The 21013-nt window shown below is 43.0% G+C and overlaps 2 protein-coding genes across 5 annotated transcripts; both read left to right on the forward strand.

The window, feature by feature from the left end:
• Nucleotides 1–2750: 2750 nt before the first annotated feature.
• On the forward strand, nucleotides 2751–7217 carry LOC311137106 (ADP-ribosylation factor-like protein 1). The gene is made up of 6 exons (XM_084171445.1): nucleotides 2751–2828; nucleotides 4414–4551; nucleotides 4746–4827; nucleotides 4979–5090; nucleotides 5283–5461; nucleotides 5677–7217. Exons 1-6 carry the CDS (start codon nucleotides 2825–2827, stop codon nucleotides 5705–5707), a joined length of 546 nt encoding a protein of 181 aa, XP_084027571.1. The 5' UTR covers nucleotides 2751–2824; the 3' UTR covers nucleotides 5708–7217.
• Nucleotides 7218–7413: 196 nt separating this feature from the next.
• Nucleotides 7414–21013, forward strand: LOC311136843 (uncharacterized protein). Of its 4 annotated transcripts, none has more exons than XM_084171132.1 (11): nucleotides 7414–7562; nucleotides 10473–10702; nucleotides 10874–10928; nucleotides 11054–11603; nucleotides 11859–11983; nucleotides 12198–12293; nucleotides 12443–12536; nucleotides 12666–12775; nucleotides 13027–13148; nucleotides 20408–20507; nucleotides 20736–21013. In XM_084171132.1, the coding sequence occupies exons 2-11, from the start codon at nucleotides 10524–10526 to the stop codon at nucleotides 20790–20792; spliced, it is 1488 nt and encodes a 495-aa protein (XP_084027258.1). In that variant the 5' UTR covers nucleotides 7414–7562; nucleotides 10473–10523; the 3' UTR covers nucleotides 20793–21013. The 4 variants fall into 4 exon arrangements, with proteins under 4 accessions (XP_084027258.1, XP_084027261.1, XP_084027260.1 ...); XM_084171135.1 differs by having other exon boundaries at nucleotides 10522–10702; XM_084171134.1 differs by having other exon boundaries at nucleotides 7414–7460.

The raw sequence follows: 21013 nt of genomic DNA on the forward strand, positions 1-21013 counted from the left end.
CTTTTATACAGGTAACAAGCTGAGATTAGGAGCACTCCCTTTAAGACACCTGGGAGCCAGAAATCTTTCTGATTGAGGGGGGGTCAAAAACGTATTTCCCTCATTAAAATGCAAATCAATTTATAACATTTTTGACATGCGTTCTTCTGGATTTTTTTGTTATTATTCTGTCTCTTACTGTTCAAATAAACCTACCATTAAATTTATAGACTGATAATTTCTTTGTCAGTGGGCAAACGTACAAAATCAGCAGGGGATCAAATACTTTTTTCCCTCACTGTAACATGATGCAGCCACCACCATGCTTGAAAATCTGAAGAGTGGTACTCAGTGATATGTTGTTGGATTTGCCCTAAACATAACGCTTTGTATTCAGGGTATTTAATTTCTTTGCCACATTTTTTGAAGTTTTTCTTTAGTGCCTTATTGCAAGCATGTCACGATCGTTCATGAACGAGAAGGACCAAGGCGCAGCGTGATAAGCGTACATGTTTATTACAACTGTGCAAACACGACAAAACAACAAACAAACGATACATGAAGTCTTAAGGTACACACAACAAACCTATACGGAACAAGATCCCACAACTAACTCGTGCCAAAAGGCTGCCTAAGTATGGTCCCCAATCAGAGACAACGAGCGACAGCTGCCTCTGATTAGGAACCACACAGGCCAACATAGATCTAGACATACTAGAATCTAACATAGACAAACCCAACACAGAAAATACACACCCTGACTCAACAAATACAAGTCCCTTGAGTCAGGGCGTGACAGTACCCCCCCCCCCCCCCCCCCAAAGGTGCGGACTCCGACCGCGCCACATAAACCTAACAGGGTAGGGGCCGGGTGGGCATTCTGCCTCGGAGGCGGATCCGGCTCCGGGTGTGACCACCACTTACTCTCCACCTCCCCGTTGCGCCCCTGGTCTGGTCTGGACCTTGGCGCGCTGCTTCCTCTCTCCTTCCTCCCACGAAGTACCACGCCCTGTCTGGACCCTGGTGTGGGAGACCCCGAACCTGGAGAGGGGCTGACGTCTGGGTCTGGACTGGAACCGCTGACTGGAGCTGGACCCGACGACGGTGGATCGAACTGCTCTGGCTCCGGGGTGGAGCCGCTGACCGGAACTGGATCAGGCACCGGTGGAGCGGACTGCTCTGGCTCCGGAGTGGAGCCGCTGACCGGAGCTGGACTGGACCCCGGTGGAGCGGATTGCTCTGGCTCCGGAGTGGAGCAGCTGACCGGTGCCGGACCAGGCACCGGTGGAACAGGCACGGGCCGTGCCGGACTGGACACACGCACCACTGGCTTGGTGCGGGGAGCAGGAACGGGCCGGACTGGGCTGACGACGCGCACCCCTGGCTTGGTGCGGGGAGCAGGAATGGGCCGGACTGGGCTGACGACGCGCACCACTGGCTTGGTGCGGGGAGCAGGAACGGGCCGTACCGGACTGGCGACGCGCACCACTGGCCTGGTGCGGGGAGCAGGAACGGGCCGTACCGGACTGGCGACGAGCACCACTGGCCTAGTGCGGGGAGCAGGAACAGGCCGGGCTGGGCTGGCGACGCGCACCACTGACTTGGTGCGAGGGACAGGAACAGGCCGGACCGGGCTGGCGATGCGCACCACTGGCTTGATGCGAGGAGCAGGAACGGGCCGAACCATACTGGGAACACCCACCACTGGCTTAGTGCGGGAATCAGGAACGGGCCGGACCGGACTGGTGACACGCACCACTCGATTGGTGCGAGGAGCGGGACTGGGTTCCTTCATTAATCCCCGCTCCTTCTGCTGCCTAACCAGCTCCTCACGCCGTGCCTCTACACTTTCCTTCTGCTCCCTCTGAACCAATGACCCCCTTAATCTGGCGGCCTCCTCTGCTAAACGGCTGAACCGCTCTATCGCGGCCTCCTGCTGCCTGGTCGTCCACGGTGTGAGCCCCCCCCTAAAAAACGTTTGGGCTTGTCTCTCCCCCGTGATCATGGCCTCCATCCCTCTTGCCAGACTCTCGCTCATCTCCTCCCAAGTCCATCCTCTCTCCTCGTCACGCTGCTTGATCCAGGATTGGTGGGATCTTCTGTCACGATCGTTCATGAACGAGAAGGACCAAGGCGCAGCGTGATAAGCGTACATGTTTATTACAACTGTGCAAACACGACAAAACAACAAACAAACGATACGTGAAGTCTTAAGGTACACACAACAAACCTATACGGAACAAGATCCCACAACTAACTCGTGCCAAAAGGCTGCCTAAGTATGGTCCCCAATCAGAGACAACGAGCGACAGCTGCCTCTGATTGGGAACCACACAGGCCAACATAGATCTAGACATACTAGAATCTAACATAGACAAACCTGTATATTTATCTGCTGTTTGAAGTGTGATTGTACTCAATATTCTATGTGATTATAAAACAATTTGCACTAAATAATCAAATGTTATGTTTTTTACTTAAACTATTCCGAGTAGCATTTATTTTTAATACAGACTGTGGAGTATTTCCTGATTTGTCAATGCAGGCAACAACACCAAATCTTTGATCCACTCTGCCTGTGTGCTCTTCAACATTGATGTGTACTGTTTTTATATTTACAATGTTGGGACTGTCCAGTATAGTGTATGATTGTCATGTAAAAGAGTAGACCATCAAATCACCAGTACATCCCTGCAAATAGGGGGCAATAATGTCATAATAACTGAGCTGTCAATGTAAACAAACCCAAAAGAAAGAAGAAGAGATGCCACTCACAGTACAGGAAATATTTTCCTACAAAAAGCCTTGCATTCTGATTGATAGCAGGGATTGTTATTATTCAAAAATGGGTAAGATTCGTTGCTACCTTACAGTTTGCTTTTAGCGTTATCGACTTCATTTCACATGAAATCAATGTTTAGCCACTGATTAATGTCTGACCATCATCAGCCAACGTTTTATCTTAATATTTGGTTGTATGCCTTAGTGTTAGCATTTAGTTAGCTAGGTAGGCTGTTATGGTAAATGTACGATTTCCTATGAATAAATTAGGATTATTTGGTTATTCTTTGAGGTAAGCCAGACGAACGTTTGCTATCCAGTCAATTTCTAAAAGACAGATGTCGATATGTTGCTCTACTCGCTGGGTCGTTCCACTAATAGAGTACATTTTGAGTAGTGTAACTTTGTCCAACAAAACTATTAATTTCACCTAACATTCTGTCATAAAGAGTGTTGTTCAACTTCATAAAAAACATGTTTTCCCATCTCAAGGGGTTAAGATGGGAAAGCATGTTTTCATGTTTTTCAGACTTATAGGAATATTTGAACACACTTAACCCCAGCATTTCCTCAAATGTTCACCATCATTGCAAAGCCCTAGTTATGTTGTTGCCATTTTCAGTATTATTTTGTGGTGGAAAACTGAACCCGTCAAGCAACACGTTAACCCTGTTGCCCATAGATAGAATGGCTAGAAATGTTTTAACAATTTCAATCTGTGTGAAGCTTGCATTCAATTGCCCCTACCTGTTGCACACAACACGTTTACATTCCCCCTGTCACAAGGGATTTATGCGTGATTTAAGATTAAAATCTCAACCCTGTTACTTTAAAGCCACTTTATTGGCACTTACTAGTCTTTTTTTGTTTTACTTACTAGTCTTTTTATTTAATGTAAAAAAATAAATAATCAAGACTATAAAGTGCTGTTAAAGTAACAGGGTTGACCATAACAGGGTTGAGGTTTATCTTAAATCACACAAATCCCCTTGTGACAGGGGGAATGTAAGCTTGTTGTGTGCAACAGGGAGGGGCAATTGAATGCAAGCTTCACACAAATTGAAAATGTTAAAACATTTCTAGCCTATCTATCAGGGTTAACGTGTTGCTCGACAGACTCAGTTTTCCACCACAAAAAAAACAAACAGAAAATGGCAAGAACATAATTAGGGCTTTGCAATGATGGTGAAAGTGATCTTCCTAGAAGTCTGAAAAACATGACGAGGGACATGTCAAAATGCAGATTTGCCACTTTAGTTAGTATTTATTCATATAAAAATCTGATTTATAGAATTTTCCATGTGGTCTATATTAAATGGCACGCCAATAATGGTGAACAATTTCTACTTAAAATATCAAAGGGAAACACCCATCTATCTACCTGAATTACTGGTTTGACCCTCCCTCTGCAGGCATCTCGTATTTCATATTGAAGAAAATAATAAGTTGCTGACACGTGAAAGTGAATGCATACCAGACAGTGCTATTATATGCCTTTAGCAGAATTCATTTCACAATGTGATGCATTTAGCAGACCTGACAGTTGACATTAGTGTTTGTCCTTTTTGAAGTTATCTATATAGTTTGACCAATGTTATGAGTAAAGTATGACCACTTTAATCTTCTTTATCCCTCCTGCCTTGTTAAATCTAGGTGGGTTCTTCTCCAGTCTTTTTTCTGGCCTGTTTGGCACCAGGGAAATGAGAATACTGATCCTGGGGTTGGATGGAGCTGGGAAAACCACAATCCTTTACAGACTTCAAGTTGGGGAGGTCGTCACCACAATTCCCAGTGAGTGAAAATCCTAACTTCTTCTCAGTGCTGAGGAACACTCACACGCCTAACTCCTGCATGCCAATACAATGGTATGTCTTGCAACAGATATATTGGTCACTGAAATGGCTTATGCAGTGAATAACATGTAAACAGTTACGATTAACCTACAGTACTAGAAATATGTTGACTCGCCATTCTCTTTTTTTCAGCCATTGGTTTCAACGTGGAAACGGTGACATACAAGAATCTGAAGTTCCAGGTGTGGGATCTTGGGGGGCAGACCAGTATTAGGTATTGAGACATTCCTGACTTCTACTTATTTATTGTAGCATATGTCTCACACATCTGAATATTGCAACCATCAGCAGTCAGTTTGTCAAGAGTCAACCAACAAATGTATTGGTTACCCTAATGTTTCTTCTTGCATCTCTCTCTGTTTCAGGCCTTACTGGCGCTGCTACTACTCCAACACCGATGCTGTTATCTATGTAGTGGACAGCAGTGACAGGGACAGGATGGGAATCTCCAAGTCTGAACTGGTGGCTATGCTTGAGGTATGAGAAATGTGGCTTTAATAGCTTGTATAAAAGCCTTTCATACGTGAAAATGTTTATTGGTGCCATGGCTTACACCAGCTCTTTTTATCCATACTTGCTATATTTTGATGGCATTGTGAGCTAAACAGCCTGTGCAGTCACATACTAGATTTCCAGATATAGTGGCCTCTGTCTGTATTCTCTCTGCAGGAGGAGGAGCTGAAGAAGGCTATACTGGTGGTGTTTGCCAACAAGCAAGACATGGAGCAGGCCATGACTCCCACTGAGGTGGCCAACTCCCTGGGCCTGCCAGCACTCAAAGACAGAAAGTGGCAGATCTTCAAGACCTCCGCCACCAAGGGAACAGGGTTGGACGAGGCCATGGAATGGTAATAGAATAGGAGCCAAATTAATGAGGCAGTTTAGTTAGTAATAAGGCAATATTAGTGTGTGTGTGTCTTTCAGCTGTTAAGATGATGACAGTTTTCATTAAATTAATAACATGGTTTGCATTAGGAACAAAGGGTATGAATGACAAGCTGAGGAGTCATTCAATATACAACAACAAAACTGAATCATTTTTCTGTTTCTGTTTACTCCTTAGGCTGGTGGAGTCTCTCAAGAGCGGACAGTAACCTCAGCCTAACACCATGCAAATAAATGTGACTTCCCATCGTATCTTTATGCTCCTGGGCCCGGTTTCCCAAAAGCATCTTAATGCTAAATTCATCGTTAGAATCTTAGTAGGAGCATCTTTAAATCTCTGAGCTGTTTCCCAAAACCATCGTTACTAAAGTTGCACTTGAAAACGCTAATTATTTACCGACTGCTTCACCACTCGTAGAACAGCTAAGTGCGTCGTTTTTGCCCTTTGCGTCACTTTATTTACAGAAGATCTCTGCTAAACATAGAATCAAGATGTTTATCTGTCTGATTGTGACTGCCGATAACTTCAGAACGAAGTTGACTACAAATACGAAGTTGCCAAAATCTTTGCAATTGTTACAAACAAGTGAAGGATAACAAGATGCATCAAATTAAAACCGAGACGACTGCATTAAAAGATAAACGGGGCCCCGTGTAGCTCAGTTAGTAGAGCATGGTGCTTGCAACGGCAGGGTTGTGGGTTCGTTTCCCACGGGGGGCCAGTATGAAAATGTATGCACTCACTAACTGTAAGTCGCTCTGGATAAGAGCGTCTGCTAAATGACTAAAAATGTAAAAAATGTAAAATAAATAGGCTACATGGGCCTATATATTTCAACCATATTCAAATCAATGTCATGTTCAATCAATTGAATAATATTTTGCCAATTATTGTCTGTATCTGTAATTTTTGCCTCAATATATTTCATGATGTGTAACAACATGTGTGCAATGATGTGCCCAATATGTGATTTAGTGCATTATTGGGTAAACATAATAAGTTGCCTCAATATTTGCAGCCAGCCATAGGTGGTAATATCTCTCTAGGAGCTGATCCCTCATCAGTATTGTGGAGTAAGATTTGAGTGGAGAAAGCTGATTTGAGAGCAGCGCTGCTTTTGTTTCTATCCTATCAGTATCAACACATGGTCTAACGACGCTTTTATCGAAAGTTCATTCTGTATGTTGTTTTGGGAAACAAACGTTACATCTTCGACCGTTGTAGGAACGATGCATCGTTAAAACACTCCTAAGCCAAGTTCCATGGGCCCTGGACTGAGTGGTTTGCCTTGTTGCAGGGGACATGCTAAAGATTGACTTTTTTTTTTTACTGTTGTCCCCAAGTCTGTTTTACATTAGCTTCCATTTAGTTCCTATCAATTTCCCTTTTCTATTCCTAGTATAGCTATCTAGGTGGACTAGTTTTTGAGTGTATAGTGTGTATATATATTAAGTTATGGATATCAAAACAAATGTGAATTTGTCACATGCGCCGAATACAACAGGTGTGGACCTTACCGTGAAATGCTTACTTGTGGATATGTGGTTGTCTCTGTGTTTGTTTTGAGTCTGAAGTGGCGCTCGCTATTTGTCCTGATAAGTTGGGTTAATTGATTTTAATATTTATTTATGTACCTTGATAATGGCGTTAATGATAATGTAAATAAAAAATAATTCAATAAATCACCATCCGTGTTTGCAAGTGATGGCGGTTACTGGTTATGTGAATTTACATATTGAGTACAAGGGAGAATATAACCACAGTTTTCAAACATGTATACTCTATTTGATATTATCACAGAGTTGTCAGTATCTTTAATATTATGGTCTCTTCAAAAACACTTCTGATTTTTAAAAAACGAAGCGATGTCGGAAGTGACCACAGAACATTACACGTCACAAACGGAAGTAAATCAGAATGTTGTGGTTTTGCCGCTGGAAGAGAAAGGAAACTAGCAGCTGGTTAGTTAGCTAACTAGTTAGAATGTTTAGTCGTTGGATTTTGTGAGATTGATTAACAAGAGGTTTCTCGAGAACAAGGACCAATTGAATCGTAATCACGAAGTAAGGTGTGATCTATGTGAAAGTATTAGTTTAGCTGTATTTATATTAGATCAGTCAACAGTCGTTAGCTAGCATACCGCCTGGTAGCCACAGTTAGCTAGTTAGCTAAATCATGCCAACCGAGTGCAGCTTTGGTGCAGTACATACTAGCCAGTAAATTAGCTAACGTTCACAGCTTCACACCTCAAATTTGCTATGTCATAGTGAATAGCTAGCTAGGTACACTCATTGATATGTTAATGTCACGTTAAGACGTTACGTTCCAACAATATTTAAGGATCCGACTCATTCATTTTAAGCTTTTTGCGGTCAAAATAGTGTCATTTCAGAGTCAAATAGATAGGGATCCTATAGAATTATTATAATTCCTAATTCCTTGGTCAAATACAGGTAGTTAACTAGCTAACCTAGGTATCTTTTTAAGATAGCTGCCTAACTAGTAGTCTGATTTAATCAGGCTGTAATACACAATTAATTGGTATATAGAGTACAGTGCCTTTAAAGTATTCACACCCCTTTTCCACATTTTGTTGTGTTACAAGGTGGGATAAAATTGACTTAATTGTCGTTTTTTTGTCAATGATCTACACAAAATAGTCTGCGATGTCAAAGTGGAAGAAAAATTCTAAACTTTGTAAAAAATGTATGAAACATTAAACACTAATATAGCTTGTTTAGATACATATTCAACCCCCTGAGTCAATACATGTTAGAATAACCTTTTGGCAGCGTTTACAGATGTTTTTCTGGTTTAAAGCTGTGAGTTTTTCTTAGGTTATTGTCCTGCTTAAAGGTGAATTTGTCTCCCAGTGTTTGTTGGAAAGCTAAAAAACTTAAACTCCCTAGTCCTTGCTGATGACAAGCATACCCATAACATGATGCAGCCACCACCATGCTTGAAAATATGAAGAGTGGTACTCAGTGATGTGTTGTGTTGGATTTACCCCAAACATAATGCTTTGTATTCAGGACATAAAGTTAATTTCTTTGCCACATTTTTTGCAGTTTTACTTTAGTGCCTTATTGCGAACAGGATGCATTTTTTTGAATATATTTTTTTCTGAACAGGCTTCCTTTTCACTTTGTCATTTAGGTTAGTATTGTGGAGTAACTACAATGTTGTTGATCCATCTTATTTTTTATCCTATCACAACCAGTAAACTCTGCAACTGTTTTAAAGCCACCATTGGTCTCATGGTGAAATCCCTGAGAGGTTTCCTTCTGCTCCGGTAACTGAGTTAGGAGAGACACCAGTATCTTTGTTGTGACTGGGTGTATTGATACACCAGCCAAAGTGCAATTAATAACTTAACCATGCTCAAATGGATATTCAATGTCAGTTTCTTTTTTTTTAACCCATCTACCAATAGGTGCCCTTCTTTGCGAGGCATTGGAAAACCTCCCTGGTCTTTGTGGTTGAATCTGTTTGAAATTCACTGCTCGACTGAGGGACCTTACAGATAATTGTATGTGTGGGGTGCAGAGATGAGGTAGTCATTCAAAAATATAACATTATTTTTGAATGACTACCTCATCTCTGTAACCCACACATACAATGACCTGTAAACAGAGTGAGTCCATGCAACTTATGTGACTTGTTAAGCACATTTTTACTCCTGAACTTATTTAGGATTGCCATAACAAAGCCGTTGAATTCTTATTGACTGAAGACATTTCAGCTTTTTATTTTTTAAATAATTTGTAAAAATGAAGAAAAAAACTAAGGCCTAATTCCACTTTCACATTCTGGGTAATTGTGTGTCAAGGGGTGTGAATACTTTCTGAAGGAAAAGCATTACCAACAGAGTGAATGTGAAAATGGATTCAAAATGGTCACCCATTTGCAGGATGATTTGACATTTTTATCTAAAAGCATAATTGATCAAAGTTGGCATATTTATTACATTTTGGCCTTACCTAGGCCTCTAATACTCCATAGTGTTTCATCTGTAGGTGCTACAAATCAAACATTGGTGTCATATGAAGCTTTACCGCTTGCTCTGTAATATGTAGTATTTAGGTTTCAGTAACTTTTTTACATTAATTTATGAATATTGACAACATACAATTTGATTTGGCAAATGTTTCACTATATTGTTGAACATAATATATTCTATGGCCATATCAAAGTTACAGAGTGGACTCTCTGCGACTTTGATAGTGATGATCCAATTTGTAAGCATTACCAACAGAGTGAATGTGAAAATGGATTCAAAATGGTCACCCATTTGCAGGATGATTTGCAAGATGTGCAATGATACAAGTAAAAGGAGGGCTGTGATTGGTAACATTGCCTAGTATTCAATTTTCTCTCTATAAAATGGGCCATAACTTGAAATCTAGCAGAGATCCCACTCTGGAACTTGAATAAAGGTGTGGGTTGTTCTCAATCCTCCCCTGATTCAGAATATTCATTCATTGTCATGGCATGCTTGGTTCAATAGCTATTGACGAGGGAACCAAATATCCAATATAAAACACATTTTACGTCGGTGCAGTACCAAACCAAATACCTAACCCATATACCTACCTGCACTCTAAAAAGTGGGCAAAAAAATACTTTCCTGTGGATATTTTGTCTCAAGTCTGAGCAGCTGAAGTACAAACTGCACAGACAACCAGTAGAGTAAATTTAAATGTCATTTTATTAAACATTCTGGCTTGTAAGGAACATTTACACGATTTTGCAGGTATTAGTTTCAGGCTGTATATACCAATTAAGTGATTAATCAGACTACCCAGCTAGTAACCTCTCCAGAGGCACCTTCTTATGTCACTTACGATTAATGATATACAGTAGCTAACCTCGTTAAGATTGCTTGACTATGAAAAAGTAGACTGCTCTAACTTTGCCATTTACAACATAAAATGGTGTGCTTGTGTGAATGTGTGTTGGTTTGCACATTGCAGCTTTGACAATGTGTGGACCATACACAAGATAGTAGCTCCATCTTCATAGACATGGACAGTACACTGGAGAACTTGGAGCCCAGCAGCCCACTTCAGGACTTGGAGGAACTAGACACCATGGGACCCCTGAATCATGCATGCCTACTGGATGAGAGTGACCTGCTCTTTGGTGATCTCACCGATGGTGGCACCCTCAACGAGCTCCCTGTCGTCATCCTTGAGACGCCCAGGTACACTGCTGCTGACTGATATAGAGCATATTATGGTTCTGTATTTACTAGGAACGCTTACTACCATCGGTGCAATAAAGATCCAGCTCCCGTTTCTGTCTGTGTAGTCTTGCTTCGTAAGGTAATGTCAATAGCTATATTCCTCAAAATGTTCTCATTTTGCTTGTGCAGCCCTCAGTGCCTCAGAAGGAGACGGCGGTACAATGGGTTTGAAAACTTTGGATCGGTAAGTAGAATACAGTCTGAAGGCAACACTTTACTATAAAATCCAAGTGTGACATCTCTTGCAACAGAAATGCAAAGTTGACTCACTGAATGTAGCCACAGCCTGACCTTGCCCTTTTTTTGCAGGCTGCTATCCTCAGCCCACCTCACAGTCGAGAGGACAAATCTCTCATCATGACCCCCACTTCTCATCAGATGTCAAAACGCAAAAAGCTGTCTGTGCCAGCCACCAGCATGAGAGGTGAAGCCAAACCGGGCACCTCGTGGGCAACCAGTGGTTTTGTCGCTGCTTCGTCTCTCATGACAACAGACTCATCTCTGGCTACCTGGCTGGAACCTCCTCTCCCCCCCTCTATGCCTTGTTCTTATTCATCATCACCACCCTCATCCTCCCTTGGTGCGCCCCCTGCCTCACAGGAAGTGACAGCCGGGGAAGGGTTTTGCAGAAACACATCGTCTCAGGCCCCTGTGGCAGAATCCACAGTGGAACCTGGGCTCCCTAGTTACAACAGAGGCAGGAAGAGGACCTGTAAAAGAGCAGCCTCTACCAAGTCCAGCTCCAAGGCCTCTACATTTGTCCAAGCCCCAACAAACCTCACCACAGACTCGGTGTCATTCCTGCCAGGCACAGAGAAAGAGAGTAATGTAGCTGGCTGGGAGGTACCTCTCTCTACGGGTAAGAAGATGACACACATACTAAGGTGAAAATAAGTTTAGCTCCTTGATAGCATGCTACTTCGAAATGTTGCGGACCCCTGATATAGACTATGTAGACCTAAAGACTAACTGCAGAGTAGATTCTAGATACTTTTTAAGTGACTCTCACTACACATTGACCAACCTGACTCAAACAGAATGCACAGACAACAGTAGAACCATAAGCTTATCCTTGGTGTGTCTCTGGACCCTCTGACTACTCTTCTCTCAACAGCTGATGCAATGCCGCACAAATATGACGAGATGGTCATCAGTGACAACGATGATGATGTCGTTGTAGAGGCCATGGTTCGCTCAGTGCAGTTGGAGGAAGATGAGGCGTTTGCGCGCAGTCTTCAGGTAGGGAAAACTCGAAGGGTACCACTTATCTCTTTAAAACAAGCTTGCTTTAAGTCAACACTGGTCTACAACACACTGTTGGGTTCTCTACTTAAGGCTAATTCAATCTTAATCAGTACATTCAGGATTGGAACTGAATGATTTCACATAAAACCATAAAAGCTTCAGTCTCTTGATTGGTCTGTGTGATGATGGATTTGTGTTCTCTCTGTAGGAACAGTTTGACAGAGAGGAGCAACTGCAGCAGGAACAAAGGAGACAGCAGGAAGCCATGCCCCCCAACAGACCCCACCACCACCACAACTACCCAGTGAGTATTATGTCCAAAAGCAAGTACACACTCAATGTGACACTGAACAGGGAATCCGCTGTAAACATGTTTTATTAGAGTTTTCTGATTTGTATTTTGAATTGCACTGCTGTGTGACCTGGTCTGATTGCTGTGTTGTCCCCATCCAGTATGATCCTCATTTAGGGATGAACTGGATGTCGCCCTGGCCCTCAGCAGTGAACTACGCAGCGTTTTCCCCTCTCGTTGCGGGATTAGAGGAAGGTATGTTACTTGAACAACAACCACAATATTGTGACATTTACTGGTAAGCTTGATTGACTATTTAGTTCGAAAACAGTTTTGTTGCTGTGGTGTGTATGTGTGTTGATAACTGTGTGTTGAATCATTCAGAGTTGATGGGAAGGCGCAGAGGAAGAGGCCGATCTCGTGCTCCTCGTCGCAGAAACCCCCGTCATGCGGTCCCTTCCCTCTTTGATGACAGTCAAGGAGACAACTATGAGGTACAACCTGCCTGGGTCCATTAGGGAAACAAACTAAACGTTAGTCCTCCCCATGTAGGCATCACACTTTATGTTTTGCAGTCAAACTCTTACATAGATTATCCTTCAAGCCTTCACATGTAGGATGATAATGTTCAATTTAGCATTGAAGTTCTTGCATTGATTTCTGTCTTGCATCCCTAGTAACCCTATTATTGTCTTAATAATGTGGGTTTTGGTTAATGTGTGTATGCTCTGTTTTGATCTCTCAGGCTCTACTGGCCTTTGAAGAGGGCCAGGGTGCTGTTGTGGCTAAGAAAACCCTGAGTGAGAGAGAGATCGAGAGGCTGCCTACGAAAATCTACGACCTAGCACATAGTGCAGGAAAGACACAGTAAGTCACAAACGAGTACGTTCTCCATAATGTAAGAAGGGTCTGAGCACAGGATTTTGCTCCAGCCAAAGCAGTGTCACATCTGATTTAAACTTTTAGTACTTCTGACAAATGTGTCTGAAGTCGTATACTGATTAAGAGGATCAAATCTGTATCAGCATAGCCGATGTCCCCTTATAGCGCGAGCGCACAGTACATGCCTCTTGCCTGCTCCACTTACTTATTGCTAGAGCACTGGGACTCTGGGCTGCAACATGTTAGCTCCCCAATCATGCTGCACAGAAGTTAAAGGAAAGATTCACCCATTTTGAATGTTATATTGCTTTTGTGCATCTCTGAGCTCTGTTCTATCGATTCCCGGGTCATTTCATGTTTTCATGTGTATCTGAGCTATTACCGTTCAAGCAGGCAGAAAGTTGGCCGGTTTGACGTAGCATTGCAATAAAGCCGCTCTGACTAAACAGGAAGTTAATAGGAATACAAATCAAATTTGATTGGTCGCGTACACGTATTTTGCAAGTGTTATTGCAGGTGCAGAGAAATGCTTGTTTCTAGCTCTAGCTCCAACAAGTGCAGTAATACCTAACAATACACACAAATCCAAAAAATAAAAAGAAAGAAATTGTTGAAGTCGGAAGTTTACATACACCTTAGCCAAATACATTTAAACTCAGTTTTTCACAATTCCTGACATTTAATCCTAGTAAAAATTCCCTGTCTTAGGTCAGTTAGGATCACTACTTTATTTTAAGATTGTGAAATAATAGAATAATAGTAGAGAGAATGATTTATTTCAGCTTTTATTTCTTTCATCACATTCCCAGTGGGTCAGAAGTTCAGACACTCAATTAGTATTAGGTAGCATTGCCTTTAAATTGTTTAACTTGGGTCAAACGTTTCGGGTAGCCTTCCACAAGCTTCCCACAATAAGTTGGGTGAATTTTGGCCCATTCCTCCTGACAGAGCTGGTGTAACTGAGTCAGGTTTGTAGGCCTCCTTGCGCGCACACGCTTTTTCAGTTCTGCCCACACATTTTCTATATGTTTGAGGTCAGGGCTCTGTTTCCTCCAGCATCTTCACAAGGTCCTTTGCTGTTGTTCTGGGATTGATTTGCACTTTTCGCACCTAAGTACATTAATCTCTAGGAGACAGAAAGCGTCTCCTTCCTGAGCGGTATGACGGCTGCGTGGTCCCATGGTGTATATACTTGCGTACTATTGTTTGTACAGGTTAATGTGGTACCTTCAGGCGTTTGGAAATTGCTCCCATGGATGAACCAATTTTCTTTCTGAGGTCTTGGCTGATTTCTTTTGGTTTTCCCATGATGTCAAGCAAAGAGGCACTGAGTTTGAAGGTAGGCCTTGAAATACATCCACAGGTACACCTCCAATTGACTCAAATGATGTCAATTAGCCTATCAGAAGCTTCTAAAGCCATGACATCATTTTCTGGAATTTTCCAAGCTGTTTAAAGGCACAGTCAACTTAATGTATGTACACTTCTGACCCATTGGAATTGTGATACAGTCAATTATAAGTGAAATAATCTGTCTGTAAACAATTGTTGGAAAGATTACTTGTGTCATGCACAAAGTAGATGTCCTAACCGACTTGCCAGAACTATAGTTTGTTAACAAGAAATGTATGGAGGGGTTGAAAAATGAGTTTTAATGACTCCAACCTAAGTGTATGTAAACTTCCGACTTCAACTGTATATACAGTGGGGAGAACAAGTATTTGATACACTGCCGATTTTGCAGGTTTTCCTACTTACAAAGCATGTAGAGGTCTGTAATTTTTTATCATAGGTACACTTCAACTGTGAGAGACGGAATCTAAAACAAAAATCCAGAAAATCACATTGTATGATTTTTAAGTAATTAATTTGCATTTTATTGCATGACATAAGTATTTGATCACCTACCAACCAGTAAGAATTCCGGCTCTCACAGACCTGTTAGTTTTTCTTTAAGAAGCCCTCCTGTTCTCCACTCATTACCTGTATTAACTGCACCTGTTTGAACTTGTTACCTGTATAAAAGACACCTGTCCACACACTCAATCAAACAGACTCCAACCTCTCCACAATGGCCAAGACCAGAGAGCTGTGTAAAGACATCAGGGATAAAATTGTAGACCTGCACAAGGCTGGGATGGGCTACAAGACAATAGGCAAGCAGCTTGGTGAGAAGGCAACAACTGTTGGCGCAATTATTAGAAAATGGAAGAAGTTCAAGATGACGGTCAATCATCCTCCGTCTGGGGCTCCATGCAAGATCTCACCTCGTGGGGCATCAATGATCATGAGGAAGGTGAGGGATCAGCCCAGAACTACACGGCAGGACCTGGTCAATGACCTGAAGAGAACTGGGACCACAGTCTCAAAGAAAACCATTAGTAACACACTACGCCGTCATGGATTAAAATCCTGCAGCGCACGCAAGGTCCCCCTGCTCAAGCCAGCGCATGTCCAGGCCCGTCTGAAGTTTGCCAATGACCATCTGGATGATCCAGAGGAGGAATGGGAGAAGGTCATGTGGTCTGATGAGACAAAAATAGAGCTTTTTGGTCTAAACTCCACTCGCCGTGTTTGGAGGAAGAAGAAGGATGAGTACAACCCCAAGAACACCATCCCAACCGTGAAGCATGGAGGTGGAAACATCATTCTTTAGGGATGCTTTTCTGCAAAGGGGACAGGACGACTGCACCGTATTGAGGGGAGGATGGATGGGGCCATGTATCGCGAGATATTGGCCAACAACCTCCTTCCCTCAGTAAGAGCTTTGAAGATGGGTCGTGGCTGGGTCTTCCAGCATGACAACGACCTGAAACACACAGCCAGGGCAACTAAGGAGTGGCTCCGTAAGAAGCATCTCAAGGTCCTGGAGTGGCCTAGCCAGTCTCCAGACCTGAACCCAATAGAACATCTTTGGAGGGAGCTGAAAGTCCGTATTGCCCAGCGACAGCCCCGAAACCTGAAGGATCTGGAGAAGGTCTGTATGGAGGAGTGGGCCAAAATTCCTGCTGCAGTGTGTGCAAACCTGGTCAAGACCTACAGGAAACGTATGATCTCTGTAATTGCAAACAAAGGTTTCTGTACCAAATATTAAGTTCTGCTTTTCTGATGTATCAAATACTTATGTCATGCAATAAAATGCATATGAATTACTTAAAAATCATACAATGTGATTTTCTGGATTTTTGTTTTAGATTCCGTCTCTCACAGTTGAAGTGTACCTATGATAAAAATTACAGACCTCTACATGCTTTGTAAGTAGGAAAACCTGCAAAATCGGCAGTGTATCAAATAATTGTTCTCCCCACTGTATATAAACTCAACAAAAAAAAGAAACGTCCTCACTGTCAACTGCGTTTATTTTCTTGTGTATTTGTATGAACATAAGATTCAACAACTGAGACATAAACTGAACAAGTTCCACAGATGTGACTAACAGAAATTGAATAATGTGTCCCTGAACAAAGGGCCTGTCAAAATCAAAAGTAACAGTCAGTATCTGGTGTGGCCACCAGCTGCATTAAGTACTGCAGTGCATCTCCTCCTCATGGACTGCACCATATTTGCCAGTTATTGCTGTGAGATGTTACCCCACTCTTCCACCAAGGCACCTGCAAGTTCCCAGACATTTCTGGGGGGAATGGCCTTAGCCCTCATCCTCCGATCCAAGAGGTCCCAGATGTGCACAATGGGATTGAGAGCCGGGCTCTTCGCTGGCCATGGCAGAACACTGACATTCCTGTCTTGCAGGAAATCACGCACAGAACGAGCAGTATGGCTGGTGGCATTATCATGCTAGAGGGTAATGTCAGGATGAGCCTGCAAGAAGGGTACCACATGAGGGAGGATAATGTTTTCCCTGTAACGCACAGCGTTGAGATTGCCTGCAATGACAACAAGCTCAGTCCGATGATGCTGTGACACACCGCCCCAGACCATGACGGACCCTCCACCTCCAAATCGATCCCGCTCCAGAGTACAGGCCTCGGTGTAACGCTCATTCCTTCGACGATAAAAGCGAATCCGACCATCACCCCTTGTGAGACAAAACCGCGACTCGTCAGTCCAGCCTCTCTCAGCCTATTCAGACAGTCTGAGCACTGATGGAGGGATTGTGCGTTCCTGGTGTAACTCAGGCAGTTATTGTTGCCATCCTGTACCTGTCCCGCAGGTGTGATGTTCGGATGTACCGATCCTGTGCAGGTGTTGTTACACGTGGTCTGCCACTGCGAGGATGATCAGCTGTCCGTCCTGTCTCCCTGTAGCGCTGTCTTAGGTGTCTCACAGTACGGACATTGCAATTTATTGCCCTGGCCACATCTGCAGTCCTCATGCCTCCTTGCAGCATGCCTAAGGCACGTTCACGCAGATGAGCAGGGACCCTGGGCATCTTTCCTTTGGTGTTTTCAGAGTCAGTAGAAAGGCCTCTTTAGTGTCCTAAGTTTTCATAACTATGACCTTAATTGCCTACCGTCTGTAAGCTGTTAGTGTCTTAACGACCGTTCCACAGGTGCATATTCATTAATTGTTTATGGTTCATTGAACAAGCATGGGGAAACAGTGTTTTAACCCTTTACAATGAAATAACACATGGAGTCATGTAGTAACCAAAAAAGATACACTACCGGTCAAGGTAGTGACAAGGTGGGGCAAGGTGGGGGGGGGGGGGGTGTAATACAGAAGATAGCCCTATTTGGTAAAAGACCAAGTCCATATTATGGCAAGAACAACTCAAATCAGCAAAGAGAAACGACAGTTCATCATTACTTTAAGACATGGTCAGTCAATATGGAACATTTCAAGAACTTTGAACGTTTCTTCAAGTGCAGTCGCAAAAACCATCAAGCGCTATGATGAAACTGGCTCTCATGAGGACCGCCACAGAAATGGAAGACCCAGAGTTACCTTAGAGTTCATTAGAGTTACCAGCCTCAGAAATTGCAGCCCAAATAAATGTTTCGCAGAGTTCAAGTAACAGACACATCTCAACATCAACTGTTCAGAGGAGACTGTGTGAATCATGCCTAAATGGTCGAATTGCTGCAAAGAAACCACTACTAAAGGACATCAATAAGAAGAAGAGACCTGCTTGGGCCAAGAAACAAGAGCAATGGACATTAGACCGGTGGAAATGTGTCCAAATTTGAGATTTTTGGTTCCAACCGCCATGTCTTTGTGAGAAGCGGTGTGGGTGAACGGATGATCTTTGCATGTGTAGTTCCCACCGTAAAGCATGGAGGAGGAGGTGTTATGGTGTGGGGGTGCTTTGCTGGTGACACTGTCTGTGATTTATTTAGAATTCAAGGCACACTTAACCAGCATGGCTACCACAGCATTCAGCAGCGATACGCCATCCCATCTGGTTTGGGCTTAGTGGGATTATCATTTGTTTTTCAACAGGACAATGACCCAACACACCTCCAGGCTGTGTAAGGGCTATTTTACCAAGAAGGAGAGTGATGGAGTGCTGCATCAGATGACCTGTCCTCCACAATCCCCCGACCTCAACCAAATTGAGATGGTTTGGGATGAGTCGGACCGCAGAGTGAAGGATTTGTTTAACACTTGTTTGGTTACTACATGATTCCATATGTGTTATTTCATAGTTTTGATGTCTTCACTATTATTCTACATTGTAAAAAATTGTAAAAATAAAGAAAAACCCTTGAATAAGGTGTCAACTTTTGACTGGTACTGTGTATATATGTGTGTGTGTGTGTATACAGTGCCTTCGGAAAGTATTCAGACCCCTTTGACTTCCACGTTTTGTTAGGTTACAGCCTTATTCTAAAATTGATTTAAATCGTTTTTTCCCTCAATCTACACACAATACCCCATAATGACAAAGCAAAAACAGGATTGGAAATTGTTGCTATTTTATAAAAAATAAAACAAAACTGAAATATTACATTAAGTATTCAGACCCTTTACTCAGTACTTTGTTGAAGCACCTTTGGCAGCGATTACAGCCTTGAGTCTTCTTGGGTAAGACGCTACAAGCTTGGCACACCTGTATTTGGGGAGTTTCTCCCATTCTTCTCTGCAGATCCTCTCAAGCTCTGTCAGGTTGGATGGAGAGCATTGCTGCACAGCTATTTTCAGGTCTCTCAGGAGATGTTTGATCGGGTTCAAATCCGGGCTCTGGCTGGGCCAATCAAGGACATTCAGAGACTTGTCCTGAAGCCACTCCTGTGTTGTCTTGGCTGTGTGCTTAGGGTCGTTGTCCTGTTGGAAGGTGAACCTTTGCCCCAGTCTGAGTTCCTGAGTGCTCTGGAGCAGGTTTTCATTGTCTGTACTTTCCTCCGTTCATCTTTGCTTCGATCCTGACTAGTCTCCCAGTCCCTGCCACTGAAAAACATTCCCACGGCAGGATGCTGCCACCACCATGCTTCACCGTAGGGATGGTGCCAGGTTCTCTCCAGACGCTTGGCATTCTGGCCAAATAGTTCAATCTTGGTTTCATCAGACCAGAGAATCTTGTTTCTCATGGTCAGAGTCCTTTAGGTGCCTTTTGGCAAACTCCAAGTGGGCTGTCGTGCCTTTTACTGAGGAGTGGCTTCCGTCTGGCCGCTCTACCATAAAGGCATGATTGGTGGAGTGCTGCAGAGATGCTTGCCCTTCTGGAAGGTTCTCCCTTCTCCACAGAGGAACAATGGAGCTCTGTCAGACTGACCATCAGGTTCTTGGTCACCTCCCTGACCAAGGCCCTTCTCCCCCGATTGCTCAGTTTGGCCGGGCGGACAGCTCTGGGAAAAGTTTTGGTGGTTCCAAACTTCTTCCATTTAAGAGTGATGGAGGCCACTGTGTTCTTGGGGACCTTCAATGCTGCAGAAATGTTTTGGTACCCTTCCCCAGATCTGTGCCTCGACACAATCCTGTCTCGGAGTTCTACGGACAATTCCTTCGACCTTATGGCTTGGTTTTTGCTCTAACATGCACTGTCAACTGTGGGACCTTATATAGACGGGTGTCTCTTTCCAAATCATGTCCAATCAATTGAATTTACCACAAGTGGACTCCAATCAAGTTGTAGAAACATCTAAAGGACGATCAATGGAAACAGGATGCACCCGAGCTCAATTTCGAGTGTCATAGTAAAGGGTCTGAATACTTATGTAAATAAGGTGTTTCTGTTTTAGATTTTTTTATGCATTGGCAAAACTTTCTAAAAACCTGTTTTCGCTTTGTCCTTATGGGTTATTATGTGTAAATATATGATGAAAACTGTTTTCCTCGGTGTACAGGTGTCAGATCTGTTTCTCGGACTACACAGAGGGGGAACTGCTGAGGATGCTCCCATGCCTCCATGACTACCATATGCAGTGCATCGACCGCTGGTTAAAGGTACACGCTTTGTCTGTGGTGCAATTTAAGCAGGCCACTACACACAAACACAACATATTTAGACAGCACCGTGTTACAATGCAGTTATGAACAACAGTTGGTGTTCTCGCCCTTTAAAATGTAATAAAATTAACAATTGAAGCTTGAATTTGTACAAGGTAAATGGTAAACTATAAGATAACATGAAATCTATTTGAAAAAATACACCTGGTTGTTTGCTGTTGGCAGGAAAACTCCACATGCCCTATCTGCCGAATTGACATATCCGAGTGCGGTGGAGACTGAGCCCGAGTGACCACGGAACATGACCTCTACCTCAACGGACGTGCCACATGACAACCTCTCATGTGTTAAGGTCATACTGTGTCTTAGTGTTTACAAAGAGCACTATCTTTGTAAGACTGTTAAGTTAAATGTTATACTCATTGAAGATCGACATCCTACAAAAACATTCACCACCAGATATGAGTTAAAATGTTTTATTAAAACATCTGAATTATCCACCC

This window comes from Coregonus lavaretus, assembly GCF_964263955.1.
Source record: "Coregonus lavaretus genome assembly, chromosome: 11".
Classification (NCBI taxonomy): domain Eukaryota; kingdom Metazoa; phylum Chordata; class Actinopteri; order Salmoniformes; family Salmonidae; genus Coregonus; species Coregonus lavaretus.